At 43.9% G+C, this 14,802-nt stretch overlaps 1 protein-coding gene across 3 annotated transcripts in view; it reads right to left on the bottom strand.

Moving 5' to 3' along the window:
* RGS22 (regulator of G protein signaling 22) overlaps positions 1–14,802 on the bottom strand; it is a 174,172-nt gene that overhangs the window by 40,127 nt on the left and 119,243 nt on the right. For all 3 annotated transcript variants that reach the window (XM_075582634.1, XM_075582633.1, XM_075582632.1), the window contains exons 18-22: positions 9,833–9,995; positions 8,788–8,946; positions 5,205–5,273; positions 3,296–3,457; positions 1,725–1,904 (exon numbers count right to left, since the gene is read on the bottom strand). In XM_075582634.1, coding sequence (XP_075438749.1) covers positions 1,725–1,904; positions 3,296–3,457; positions 5,205–5,273; positions 8,788–8,946; positions 9,833–9,995 — 733 coding nt within the window. The remainder of the gene's footprint in view (positions 1–1,724; positions 1,905–3,295; positions 3,458–5,204; positions 5,274–8,787; positions 8,947–9,832; positions 9,996–14,802) is intronic.

The raw sequence follows: 14,802 nt of genomic DNA, 5'->3' as shown, positions 1-14,802 counted from the left end.
TCACCTAGTGTTGGGGAAATGTCCTGCGAGACGTCACGGGTAGTGTCTCCTCGTGAGAGGGACACAGGTTATGAGGATATGTAAAGGCGATGATATGTTCTATGTTCGAAGTAAATTCCTTAGTTATTATATAATCACTGACTGTGTGTGTGGTTTCTAATTGGGTTCCTATGTAGGGTCATTCTACACGTCCATAGAATCCTACATAGGTGGAGGCGCTGTAAAAGAAGATTCGTTCCAGAGGATTCACCCCAGGCTCTCATTAGCGGAGGCTCAGACCTCCTGTGAGCCTGCAGGTATACGCACCACACCGGTAACACTACATGTTCTACTCACCCACACTATATATGAGATTGGGTGGGGTGGAATACCCGTTACACCCCCATCAAGACCTTGAATAGGTGTTTCATTAAAGTATAAGAGTGAAGACGGGAGAGGGGAACTTTTCTATTTTTTATTTCATACAGTGCTTTTCTCCCAATGGGACTCCAAGCGCTTCACAATTACTGTATAGCGCACGGTGAGCAGATCATAGGAATATATACAGACACAGTCCCTGCCCAGATGATTTTACAATCTATGTTTTGGGTTCCTGACAGACAGGGGAAAGAACCCTGTAAATAACGCTTTGTTGGATAAATGATAGATAACTGTGGTCTTACACTTATCCAGAGCCTGTAAAAGTCCTAATTTAAGATCTGGAGGCGAGTAACGCCAAGTTTAGCTGTGTCCTAACTAACGGATCGTTAAATCCCTGCGTTAACTATAACAGAGCTCTGTGGATATGTCTTGTTAGAGGGAACACCTTTTTTGTGCATATCATTAGCACTAAAGTTTGTTATAATAATGCAAGGGCTCGTTATGGCTGAAATCCGCACTTAACACTGCTTTTAGTGAGCTTTGACAGTTCCCGTTAGCACTTAACAAGACATTAACTTAAGTTAACATCTCATTAAGTCAATAACAGAGATTTGTGGATCTAGGCTTACGGGCGAAAGGAATCCTGAAAAATGTGTCAGATCTCTTCATCTTCCGTTACCTCGCAACTGGACTGACGGAAGTTTCAGGGGGAAAGTAGAAAAATGACATCTTAATTTTCCTTCACAAAAAAACAGAGCTTGCCAGGTTGACCCAAGCAACAGTTGCACAAGATTAGGAGTTCTTTATGCCATATTTCAAAGCAGCATTCCTCGCTGCATTTATTGGTACCCTTTGAACGATGATCAACGATCTTTTGATCACTGCTCTAGGCCTCTTTGTGCCAAATTCCATTCCAGAGATACACAGCTCAGGAATTCAGAGATTAATTACTGTGAAACGGCATTGATTGCCATGGAAATCACAGAAAATATGAACAACTCATTGAGGTTTATGCTGGGGAGCAGGGCTGTATCATAATGAAGTGCTGTAACTAATAATAAACATAGAAAAACAGATAGACGGACATTAATTTCTCCATCTGCCTTAACTACCCAGGACCCCTCTTCATTTGCGGCTTTAAAGCCTGTGTCTGCCAAAGGAAAAACACTGCATTGAACTGCACCTCTGTCAAGTTTGAAAGTTTAAGGCCGTATGTATATCCACTGCAGGGCAGTTCAGGCTGTTTTTGGCCTAAAATCCCCATTGACATCAAATACATGTCCTGAACAGCCACTCCGGTGGATAAAGAATGACCCCATTGATCTCCACTCACGGTTCCCCTGCATAGCTCTTTATAAGCTCACCTGTGCCTCCTGAAACACATAGGGCCCTAAATCCCTGCGTCGTTCCATAATCTTTTCTGCTTGTTCTGGTGGAATGTCAATCTGCAAAGCCGGTGGGATGGATGAGTTGATGAAGCAGTTAATGACAGCAGTGATCTTGCTCTGGATGGTAGAATCATCGCAGTGAGAGTGGCACAGGTCCTGAATATGTAAAAAAAAACAAAAAAAAAACAGGTTGTGTCAGTAACATGTTCAACAATTTGTCTCTGCTGGAACAACCTTGGTGCTAGGGGAACAAAAATCTTTGTCACTTTCTTTAACACCAAAAAAGCCAGCAACAAACTGTGAAGAAGTGTGTTACAGGACCCTGGGGCAGTTAAGGGATAAGAGGGCAATTTACTCTTTAGAACCTTTAAAAAGTGATTTTTCTCATCTGATAACCCCCATATTTTGTATCTTCTTAAATGTCTATCCCTTATAATATTTCGTTTTCATGCTTAAAAACACCTTTAAGGATCACCTCATGGATGCTACAATGGAAAGGATGTCAGCCCACTAGAAACTAAAGGAAGAACCTCAACAGAAGGTGGTACCTTTGTTTTACTGCCAGGCTTGAGGGAGTGAGCTAATGAACGTTTGTATTAGTCATAGACTCTGCTGGCCCACTTAAAGAGTTATCACCTAGAAGTAGTCCCTTGTTTTTGCTAACATTTAGGTAATTATTAAGGAATAGTCTCTTGTTATAATTTTCCATTTTCCAGATTGGGTGAATATTAATATCCAAAAGAAAGAAAAAAAAGCAGCAACAAATGTGGTTCAAAATGATATTATATTGGGCAAAGAAAACAAAACCAGCCATCGTTTTGGTCCCTCAACACATCATCATCAGATGCAACAATGGAATTGTTTGTTTTGTTTTCTATGCATAGTTTAATATCATTTTGATACATATTTGTTGCAGCTTCCCTTTCCCTTAATTATTAACGATAGAATATTCTATTGGCCATAGGAACCTATTCAATATGATTTATGTCACTCACACAGAAAATATAAAAGATGTGGGCTTTGTAACACATTTATTCCATAGGAAACAATAGTATTGCTACCTTATGATTTAAATATTTAAATCCATCCCTAAGTCAATTTTAAGATAAACACATCAGATGAAAGATTGGGTAAGTACTGCCCCAAACCCCAAATCTGCTGACTATTTAGGCTTGCCAAGGAGACTCAATGGTTGCTATCTACTCATCCAGGGACCCCTGATTGTCTCATCTGTGCTGTCTACCTCCCAAGTGAGGTCAGTGGCATCATCAGACTAAAATGAAAGATTCGTCTGATTTTGCCTGCCACTTTGTTCTATCCCAGGCATCAGAAGGACTTTCTCCCGCTTAGAAAGGGCCTGCAGGAATGTACAACATTTCCCTTACAAGGAGTAAAACAAAGGAACAGGTTTCTGTTTTGTAGCCGAGACTGCCCCATTAATGCTCAGTTTCATTTCCTGGGTCTTCCTCGGAAACCTTTTGAAATGAATGACTGTATCAATTAAAAATTGATTAACACTGAAGGAATATGTACTTTTCACCTCATACCTTATATTTTTGCACTTCATGCCAAAAAAGTAGTCCATTCTCCAAAAAGTCCCCCTTGAGCGATAGGAATCGTTGAAACTGGCTGGCAGTAACTGGGTTTAATAATGCTTTGCGGAAAACGATAATCTCTTTGGAGGAAGAGATCCACTTACTGTCCAGGTGCTGCAAGACATGCATTACATTTGGTATCTTTTAACGAAAGTTTATAATATGTCCTCTATTATGTGCTACAGTATACAGTATGGGCTTAAAGCATTAAATGATCAAGCCTCTAGTACGATTTTATAGCCTGCAATGAAATAGATGCATTGACTCAGTATAACTATGAGGACTATGTACTAAGCGTTGCAAGCAGCTTGTTTGGTGCATAATTGGCACCTCTATTTCAACTGTGCGTGTGTGTGTGTATGTGTGTGGGAGTGTGGGGGGGGGGGGGTGCCTGTGTACTAACCTCAAATTCCACCATCTGTGCTAGCTGCGTCAAAAAGGATCTTTTACATTTGGATTGTACTGCGCTTGGCGTACCAATGCAAATGGTATATACTAACAAATACTACTGTGCGCTCCAAGAAATGGGAAAGTGGGTCAAGCTGATTAGCCAATTTCCCCTTGCTGTAACCTCTAAGAAGGCTGGTAATAGCGTTAGCGCAGAATGAAGTCGCTATGTATTAATCCAACAATGTATTTGATGCAGCACGGGTATTATTTTCACAGTATGGCTATTACAAATAATATTGCACTGATATCTGATATTTAGTCATATTTATAAATAAATTTAAAAAAACACATAATTCTGTTTTAATAGAAATAGCATCAATAAGGTATTCGACATGAGGGATACGTAAAAAATTATTTCTAATTATGCATCATATGTATATTTTGAAGGCTTATATTAGTGTTTAGTACAAATACTTTGGATGCCACGTGCATTAAAAAAAAAATGTTAGTACATAGGCCTCTTTATGTCTAAATAAAGTATATGCAATAGGACTGGTATTACATTATTTCAACTTACAACACATTTTAGACATGATGGGGCATATGTATCAGGGCAAAAGTGGTTCAATTCTGGGGCAAAAACATTGCTTCAGATGTATCAACAAATCCTATTGCTTTTAATGTCATTTATTTTTACTTTGATACATAGGGTACAGTTGTTTCCCCCAGAATTGCACCACTTTTACCGTGACTATCTGTATAAATGTGAATACTGTAAGTATGTCATACAAATGTGAACATCTCCTGTTGGATCCTTCAGCTGATCTAGCTGAATGTTCCTAGTTTCAACCATTTGGCACAGGAGAAACAAGAGAACTCGGAGCTGTAACTGTTCTACTTACAAGTTGAGAGAGAAAAATATACAGCATAGCAATAAACAAATCAATAAAAATGTTATGTTTCCAGAGATAGGCATCGATGTTTCTTGATCACTGTTGTGTGTTGAAGGGAACTGCTATATAACCCAGTGGTGCGCAAACTGGGGGCGCTAGATTTTCTGGGGGGGGCGCGGCAGTTATAGGTCCCGCGCTCTTCCCCCAGGCATTTAAATTAAATGCCGGGGGACCACGCGAGGCCTCTGTAACACACTTACCTTTCCCTCCAGCGACGCGTCGTCATGGTAACCCGGCATCAAATTACGCCGTGGAGTCACGTGACGTCACCAGTGCAACGTGACGTCACGTGACCCCGCACGTCATTTGCCGCGGGGGGAGCGCGGCGCCGAGGAGAGCAGGCAGGGCTGTGCACAGGGAAAAGTTTGCGCACCCCTGATCTAATGCATAATAGGACAAGAAAACGCAAAGTACAAATAATGTAACCCTTTTGCTGCAAGTGAGACTCACTTCAGTTTCTTTTTTTAGAACAAGCAGGGGACAAGTGAGATGAAATAAAACATAATGATCTCACCCACCTGCCATACGCCCATTTTCTTCTTGTTTGTTTGAAATATCACATCTTCCGCAACATCCTTTATATGTGCCTGAATAGAAAAACCATGCACATTATATAAATAGTGATCATTTAGCACGAGGATGAACACACCTTTTGACAAAGATTTTTCCCTGTTTATCTGCCCATGGAGTTTAGTTCACATATTGTAAATATTTACTGTAATTCCAGGTCCTGTGGGTGCTGCTCTGTGCATAGTAGAATAATGCAAGTGCAATGAACGCCTCTTACATTTTTAAGACTCAAAGCATAATTAGTTATTGTGAAACTGCACTGAGCACTGAAAAAGGTACTCCCTCGGTTTATTAGATAAGTGCGCTAACTAGAAACCCATTTCCAAATCAGTTTTTTTTTTCTTCTAAATATTAAAAATTATATAGAAGAAGGAATCTGCATACAAATAAGCACTGCAGATATTACTCTGCTCAAGCATAAAGAGGGAAGGTGAACCAAACAGTGACGAGAGGGTGGTGCTCACAGGGAGTGGGGTATTAACAAAATGAGTGGAAAGAAAGAATCCCTATATTGTGGCACTTAGAGAGAAGACACCCTAATTAAAACTTAATTTTATTATATAATTGTTAAAATAAAACTGTTTGGAGAAACCACATGTACAGAACAAACAAAAAATAGTTAAAAGGACGGAGAGGTGTGGTAAGGGTGTTAATGGAGGAGTATTGTATATATACCCCTTCCTATTAAGCTTAATTAACCCTATGATAGATGTGGGTAGTCTCTATATCATTAGTAAGTGTAAATACTTCAAATAATATTGTGTCTCAGATCCCCTGTAACCAATAAGATAAGAATTGGATGGGGTATAAACAGTTCTCAATAAGCATGTCTGCTAGGGAGATGTAAAGCCAGAGTGAACATAAGTATTTAACTTTATACATATTACTTTATATGTTTTGTCAATTGGATGTAGCATTGGGCACCCCCTGTCTTTTGTTTGTATAAATGTTGGTTTTTGTTCTGAGCCAAAGCCCAATTAGCTTTTTGGGTATTTTGCCCAAGGAAAGGGTTGGTATCACGCGATACCGCTATAGGTCCAAAGAGTTTTAATTAGCACAGTCAGTGATTAGTCCCCAGCCAATCCTCCATATTTGCCTGTTCAACTATACAAAAGGATGCCTTAGAACAGGGGGGCTCGACTCCAGTCCTCAGGCCCCACCAACAGGTCAGATTTTCAGAATATCCCAGCTTCAGCACAGGTGCTCAATCAGAGGCTTAGTCTCTTGACTGAGCCTCAGATTGAGCCACCCATGCTGAAGCAGGGATTGATTGAGCCACCTGTGCTGAAGCTGGGATATCTTGAAAACCTGACCAGTTGGGGTAGCTCAAGGACTGGAGTTGAGTACCACCTGCCATAGAAAATGTAATCAGGAAAAGAAGTTTAGGAGACATAAATACAAAGGGCAGATAATATGGGGAGACCTGGAGGTCAGTCACTACTGCAACCATGGACATTTCTATTCATATCGTGATTGGTAAGTAAGCTCACCAAAAATTGCCTATCATACAATCAAACACATTTATTCACAGCAAATTTTTTTTGTAAATCTTACTCCCCCCCCCAAAAGAAAATAGTTAATCAAACTAACAATGAAAACAAAATACGGATTCTCACTTTTTACCCAAAAATTAAAAATCTGAACTTCAAACCAAACTAAAACATGTTCCATATAATCCACTGCTGTGGCTAAAGAAGTAGTTGAGTGGTAAGAACACTGCTTTTGAAGTGGTTGAATCCAGTGAAAATCCCAGTGTCAGTTCTCTTTGTGACCTTGAGCAAGTCACTGTGTGCTATATTTAATAAGCAGTCTTCTGGCAGAAGACACATTCCAGCGGGAAGTCAATAGACTGTAAGTAGACATGGGCAGAACAGTCCTAATCTATTCCCCGGAATTTCACGGATAGTTTAGGCCAAATCCGCCCCCCTCACCCCCTCCACCCCAAAACCCATCCCAAGCATGGATCTCGGGAGCTGAACCCCATTAATTTCAGCTCGGGGACCCTCTGCTTCCCGAGATGCACAAAAAGCAATCCTATCCCAATGGCCAATAAAAATTCAAATAAAAAACCCATGACAAATGAATCCCTGCCCAATAGGACAAAAATAAAGAAAAAGGTTTCATGCAACAACAATAAATCCAATCCAGAAGCAATGGATCCCTGTTGATTGACGAGCTGTATCCGGTAAGTAGTTCTTCTTTGTTGCTTTAAAGAGGTCTTCTTGCTTTTCGTGTCTTCTTTCTTTTCTTCCATACGTTGACTTGTCGTCGTCTTCTGATCAAATGAGATATACCAGGCCTTAGATAAGGCCTCTGGCATCACATAGTGATTCCCTCATTTTTGCCTGAAAATCACATCTCAGGAAAAAATTAAGCAATCGCGTGGTACATCAAGCAACCTGATTGGTTGATGCGCCATGTGATTCCTTCCTTTTAAAGGTGACCTCACACCACACCAAAAAAGGCGTGGTGCGTTTCATTTGCCTGGAAGTAGACGACAAGTCAACATCTGGAGGAAAGAAAAAAAGAAAAACAAGGAGACATCTTTAAAGCAACAAAAAAGAACTACTCACTGGAGACTGCTCTTCAATCAACGGAGGATCCTTCGCTTCCCGATTGGATTTATTGTTCTTGCTTGAAACATTTTTGGTTTATTTTTGTGGCATCGGGCAGGGATTAATTTTTCATGTTTTGGGGGGATTTTATGCTAATACATAAACATTTTTAATAGGTTTGAAGCAGTGGGTCTCTGGAGCGGAACCCCATTAATTTCTGTTCCTGGGACCCCTTGGTTTCCAAGATATACACCTCCGTAGGTGCTGCCGGTATCTCTCTGAAGTTTAAATGACCCGGTCATGGCTTCCTATTGGCCCAGAGGCGGATTTCCCACAAGGCTGACTAGGCTATAGCCTAGAGCGGCAATTGATTTGGGGTGGCAATTTTTATGTGTGTAGAGTGGGGGTCTTGCCTTCTCCTGAGCGGCCCCCCTCCTGCAGAGTTGTCATGGCGACCCAACATCAAATGATGCCGCGACGTCACATGACACGCTGCCATGACAACGCGGCGTCACAGCCCACTGTGATGTCATGACGCCGCTACACTGCACAAGGAGGGGCCGCACCCTGCTGCCAGCGTGAGCCTATGGGCGTCAAAAGGAGAAACCCGCCACTGCACGTGGCCATTACGGATTGTCCTTTTTGGCACTGATCTGCGGAGATCCAAAGGAACCGGACGATCCCGGGTGGATTCATATCTGAACATTAGTTAGGAAACTTTTTAGGCCAGTGGCACGTCAGGACTTGTTCATAAAACTGCGATAGTGCCGATCAGGGCACTGTCGCACAGAAACTTTCATTGACCTCATTTGTGTCTGCAAAATTATGTATATCGTGCTGTCTACACCGTCAGCCCTGTACAAGAATAAATACTGTATTAGCATTCATTTATAAATATAAGTATTTTTTTTTTCTGGATAACCACTTGTGTGGATGCCCCTCGCTCGTTCGTAAGACAGGGCCCCGCTGTTCTCACCTGCACTTTCTGGCGCGCTCTGTATTCCTCTGTCGCCAGGAACATCGGAAGCCACTTCTTCTCTATCCTCATTCTCACGTATTTCTGTATTTCTATCAGGACGGTGGGTGAGAGTCGATCGTGCAGAATCTTCCCCCAGCCTCCGGCGAGTTGCATGACCTGCACATGCAGGATAACAGCAGTTAAAATTACTTCCAACGCCAGCATGACTAGATTGTTAACCCATTCTCTGCAGGAAAACAGCAAAGGGGTGTGTGTATCAACATATAGAAAAGTGTGTTTAGACGCACTGTTTCTTTGTTTTTTTTACCAGAGTTGCGGTATATGCAAGAACTGTTTCTAACATCTGATGTGGAACCTTAGACAAACGCCCCTTCAGATGTGGAGGATTCGGGAGGGCAAATAAAAGGCAAAACAGAGTGGTGCAGAGTGACACGGAATGTGATACATCTCATTATCAGCTGTGCACCATGTAACTCCTCCCCGAGTCCTCCTACTGACATTCCCCACGGAGCAAACTATGGCAGATGAGACAAAAATGGAGCAAAATGCTTGTTAGGTATGTAGGTGCAGGGTTAAAATGCCTTGGTTTTGCTCCACAATTGCCTAAATATATAGATCTCAAAGTGGCTAAGCATAAAAGGCATTATTCATCCAGATATAACAGCGTAAACATGTCACTGCCATCAGTATACGTCCGTCCTGTAATCGCTTTGCTGCAGGAGAGGCCCAGCAACGTAGAGCATGGAAATAAATTGGTGGTCCCAATGGCAGTGAAAGAGTTAAGAGCAGATGCTATGATGAGCCGTAACATGTGTAAAGCTGCAGCTATCTGTCAGGGTGTTAATATTCGATGTCAGTACAGTCTGTGCCGTATTTTAGTCCATGCTGACTATTTGTGAACATTCCATCAACATGAAAGAAACATCACACAAAATAAAAGATTTGCAGTACATGGTCTTCCTTACACGGAACAAAACTGTTCCCACTTTTAAAATGGCAAAGAAATATCATTATTTTGTTTTCATCGTTATTACTCTCTTACCTGCTCCTGCTGCTCTCTCGTGGCCGGGCTGTTGGGGCCAAAGAAGTTCTTTTTGTTTAGATATTTGTTCTTGATATCTCTGGATTTCTCTTGCCGTTTTTCCTTTTCCTCGTGTGGCATTCTTCTGAACTGCTCAAGGTCTATCCAGCATATGAGATCCATACTGCAAGGGAAAGAAGCACAAATAACCTCTATAATATATGTGAACAGTGACCATTATCAGGCACCAAGTGCACGAACAAAGGGCAAACCATTGCTTGAACAATATGTGACACCCCTATGAACACACATAAGTATAATAATGGACGAACCCTCCGGCCAATGACTGAACCATGGAAAGGATTAAGATGACAGGTTAACCAAGGAGGATGACATCATGGAAGGAGGGGTTAAGAGAGAGATATAGCCAGAGAGGAGCACGTGACTGTGAGGAGACCCGCAGAGAGAGAGAGAAGAAAGGAACTGTCCCAAGGGGACTGGTGAGATACAGCATGGCGACAGAGCCTTCCCAGTATTGCAGAGCAGCACGTATCGGAGGTAGAGGGTACAAGAGCTGAGAGTACATCATTAAGGGGACGCATGTAATCTGGGGGTCCTGAAATGTGAGTAGATCAAGCGGAAACACATCCAAGGGATCGGCACTACAGTATCCTTTTCCTCATACACATTTACCGCCATTCTTTACCAGGCCTGCACCTATTAACACACCTACATTTCACCTGAGCTCAAGCGCTGGGTTACCAGATTTAAGTTTTTATAATACGGGACGCCAAAATGCACTACAAAAGTGTGACACCATAATGAGTGATGAATGATTTGGAAATGCTTCAAGTTGAATGGTATCTCCCGTTAAATAATAATTCCACTTATTATTTCTTATTCAGAAAGATTCCAATACTTCAGAAGATTGTTGAGCACCAGACAAAGTTAGTTTATTCTTACAATGTTATTGACAGTTGAAAGTTCAATCAATGATGACAAATGTGCTCAGATGCAATGATAGAGAAACCTTTGTTCACTCACATGCTACTGGTGTTGTTTGCAGAGTGTGGTCTTGAGAGGGATTCTGGAGAAGAGAGCGAGCAACTGTATTTATTGCTAACTATCTCCGCCCTACTTCAGATTCAGATTTCATACTAGGCCTTGAAATTCTATCCTTAAGCCAACCTCTGTTAGGAATTAAACCTTTACTAGAATTCAACTCTTTTGGCTACATATCCTCATTCATTTGGCTTGATATAAATTCTCATTCATACATTTTAATATAATAAATGGATTTCTAACATCTCCAATTTGAACGCTATATTCTATTAGTTTTTATCATCTCTGCTCTTGGCAGGGGCGGGGGAAGTCGTGCACCTTGTAGTCTGGATTTAAGGACTATACATACGTTCACTGTCATCAGTGTCTGTATCAGCCGCGTTATATTTAATCATCACCCTCATATTTTAATAGTATTACAAGTTTGAGTGTATTAGTTATTTGATGTATTAAAATTGATTTTAAATTTAAAATGTGATCTTACCAATACCCTATACATCCAGGTATTGGCGACTTGAACCTAACCCATTACCAACCAGTCAAAAGTTTACCTGATCTAAGAATACTGTTTAGTAGTGCAAAAGGATACTTTAGATGAGACGCATATTCATAGCAAACCAGCTACTATTTTGGTATATCTAGGAGTGCCCCTATCCAAAGGATATCTTTCTCTTGTCCCTTCAATGTTCCCCTGAGTTTTTGCCTAGTTTAAAATCTCCTCAAACCTTTTTAACATTCTTCCCCCTAGCACGTCCCTTGCGGCGTATTCCCTCCTCTCTTACCAGAAGTGCCACAGCTGCCGCTGCCTCTGCTCCCCTCTCCTCCAGTGCGCGCACCCACGCTCCTGTTACAGAATGCATGCGGACCCGCTCTTCATATACTACTGCCATGGAGCTCGGCTCCGCCTCCTCGGACACGCCGCGCCCTCTCCGCACGCGGTGTGCACGCGTGACTTTGCGCAACGATCCCCAGTGCGTGTCAAGCCCTAATGAGCCCCTTGTCACCTGCACCTATCCCGGTCTCCGCAGGGGCCGCGCCCCCGCTCCACCTCCTGTGCTATTGGCTTCCATCCTGTTTAAATACCCTGCTAGTGCTCGGTTGCATTGCTGAGCATAACCAAGTGTAGCCTTGTGTGGATCCTGTGTTTTGTTTTGCCTTGCTCCAGTATTCTCTTGTAGTGTGACCCTTCATGTACCGACCCGGCTTGTTTGTGGACCCACTCTGGCTCTGACCCCGGCTTATCCTCAACTACGCGTACCTCTCCACTCCACGACCCAGGCTTACTGACCACAACTACGCTGTCTTCTCAACTCCAGACCATTGGCTTACGGACTTCAACTACGCAGGTATCTATAACCCAGGACCCCGGCAAGTATACAGGAATAACCCTCTCTCTCCAACCCAGACCCGGCTATGCTGACTATCTGCCTTCCAGGCACGCCTCCGCTGCTGTGGGTGTGTGTCTCTAAACCTTCCCACCTCAGTACCGGGGTCTTGTCTTGTTTGTGGGTTCGCGCAGGCGTTACAGGGTGCTAACTTAACTTCCTTCTCTAACAGCTCTTACTAAGGCTAATGCTGGCCCCTTTCCGCAATTCGGACTTTCTTGTCTTGATCTGAGCACCCCCATTCCTATACCATCTGCGTGGCCTGCTCTATCCAACTTTCAAAATCGTCCTCACTGGTGGGAGCCGGACTTACACCGGAGAAGATTTGTAATCTCCTATAGTAATTATTTCCCTGCCCCTCTAACCCATTGAGTGCATGGATTTCTCCACTAACTGTCCCATAGCTGTGATAAGGACCTCTGGGGAAGTTGGGCCATGTCCCATGGTGGAAGTAGGTAGTTCGGGGTAAATTTCACTATGGAACCCTTGTATACAGACGAGACAACGAGTATTCTAAAGCTTGCCTTAAACTAGCCCGGTTACATGCTGGGTACATGCTGGATGTAACCTGGCTAGTTTAAGGCAAGTTTAAGGCATTTCTGCATTGACTAATGACCCATCGGCACTACAGTAGTTGCCCCCTCGCCAGTGAGGAAGTCTCCGACCTTATCCACTGTAGTGTGCTTGGCAGCACTATCAGTGCCAGAAGCAGGTTTATTTCCCACAGTGACACCTCACACCTCCTGGTCATTCCCCACAATACGATCTCGTACTTTAGGAGGATAAATATCCTCATCACGCATAGACAATATACACGCAGTGTTAGTATTGTAGCACAACATTTTCCCCTGGATTCGGGCATATCCCCACTGGGGGGTCCGCTCTGAGTACCCTATGAATACTCGCATCAATGGTGGTATCGGGGACCGTTAGAAGTACCACTTTACTAAAATTGAGGTCATCCCACACATAGCAGTCTCTTAAAATTGCCGCAATCAGGGTGAGGTAGCAAATACTGTTGTCTGCTATAGCAGCGGAGCGCAAAGTGGGGGGCGCGACCCCCAGGGGGGGTGGGAGATTGTGCTGGGGGGGGCGCGGGCAGTTGCAGAGGCCCCGCGCTCTTCCCCCAGGCATTTAAATTAAATGCCGGGGGATCGCGTGAGGCCCCTGCAACTGTTTACTTACCGGGATTCAGCCGCCTGTGTTGCGTCGCCATGTCAACGCGGCGTCAATAGCCGCCGCGGCACCATGTGACCTGACGTCACACACCCACGCAGCGTCATCTGACGCGGCTGAAGGAAGGCAGGGGGCGCGAGAGCCGGGGGCAGAGAGACAGGGGGGCGCAGCACAAAAAGTTTGCGCTCCCCTGAGCTATAGGGTGAACACTCCAGCAACTTCTGTAACCGTGCCTATGTCTGACCGTACGGTTAGGGAATTTATACTGGAACGTGCCAGGGGCCAGTGTAAGCGTATGGATCTCATCACACAGGGGGTTACATATAGTTTTATATATATGTAGCGCACTTTCCCCCACCCCCTGCGTGATATGACGGCTACGGTGTGTGTGGTGCGTTACCTGTGGCTCACAGGAGGGCAGAGCCTGTGCTGCTGGAAGCCAGGGGTGTGTACTATCTGTCTGGTGACAGCGCCTCCACCTGCACGGGATCCTACTATGTTGGATAACACTGTGACAGGGCCCAATAAAATAATAAACACACTGAATAAAATAACAGTTTACTATATGCATAAAACTAATAACAATAACACCACGACTGCGCCACCTAGGCTCGCAGGGCCGTAACCCCACAATGTTCTCCAACCAATGTCCCCACCTGATGGGTTATACTCCCAACGTACTGAGGGCCCTTGGGCACCCAACCACCCTGGTGTCCACAAGCAACAACCCACCCAAATGTGCGAGATAGCGCTGCCCACAAGAACTGATGGTGTACCGTTGGTGCACTTGTTGTACCTGCCCAGGTGCTCCTACACCCAGGTATGGTGGGAAGGTAATGTGGATCCACAGATCCAGCGATGTCGGTGTAGCCTCCGCCTCTACGTTGGGTTGTGTGCCACGTGGACGGTGCCACCATGAAGAATGTCTCTTTTCTGTAGGGAGAGATCTGGTCCCAGACTACATGATACCAGGTTGCAGCTGCGTCCTGTCTGTGTTCCTCACACTGGTACTACAGGGCAGTGCCCCTATCTATGGGCCTGTCCCTGCAGCAACAATAAGCTGAGGGGAGTCCGGGCCTAGGGGGGTCTCTGGCCTAGTGCACAACCTACCCCATTCCTGTCCCAGCTCCGACTGACTAGCATGTCTCAGCGTGCGAAATGTATCTTCTTCTGAGCAAGGGATTCTGGCAGTCCTATTGGCTAAGTGTAGCCAGGTTATCTTGCAGCCCAAGGGGCTGCTGGGTGTTGTAGTTCCTCTGCGGACCTCTATTTGTAATGGCCACCGCTTCCCGGATCGCCGCTCCAGCCCCCACCGAAACTCCCGGCATATATATATATATATATATCTATATCTATATCTATCTCTAT

The sequence above is a fragment of the Ascaphus truei genome, chromosome 2 (assembly GCF_040206685.1).
Source record: "Ascaphus truei isolate aAscTru1 chromosome 2, aAscTru1.hap1, whole genome shotgun sequence".
Taxonomy (NCBI): domain Eukaryota; kingdom Metazoa; phylum Chordata; class Amphibia; order Anura; family Ascaphidae; genus Ascaphus; species Ascaphus truei.
The sequence above is the reverse complement of the archived record's forward strand: the minus strand, read 5'-3'. Positions and strand labels throughout refer to the sequence as shown.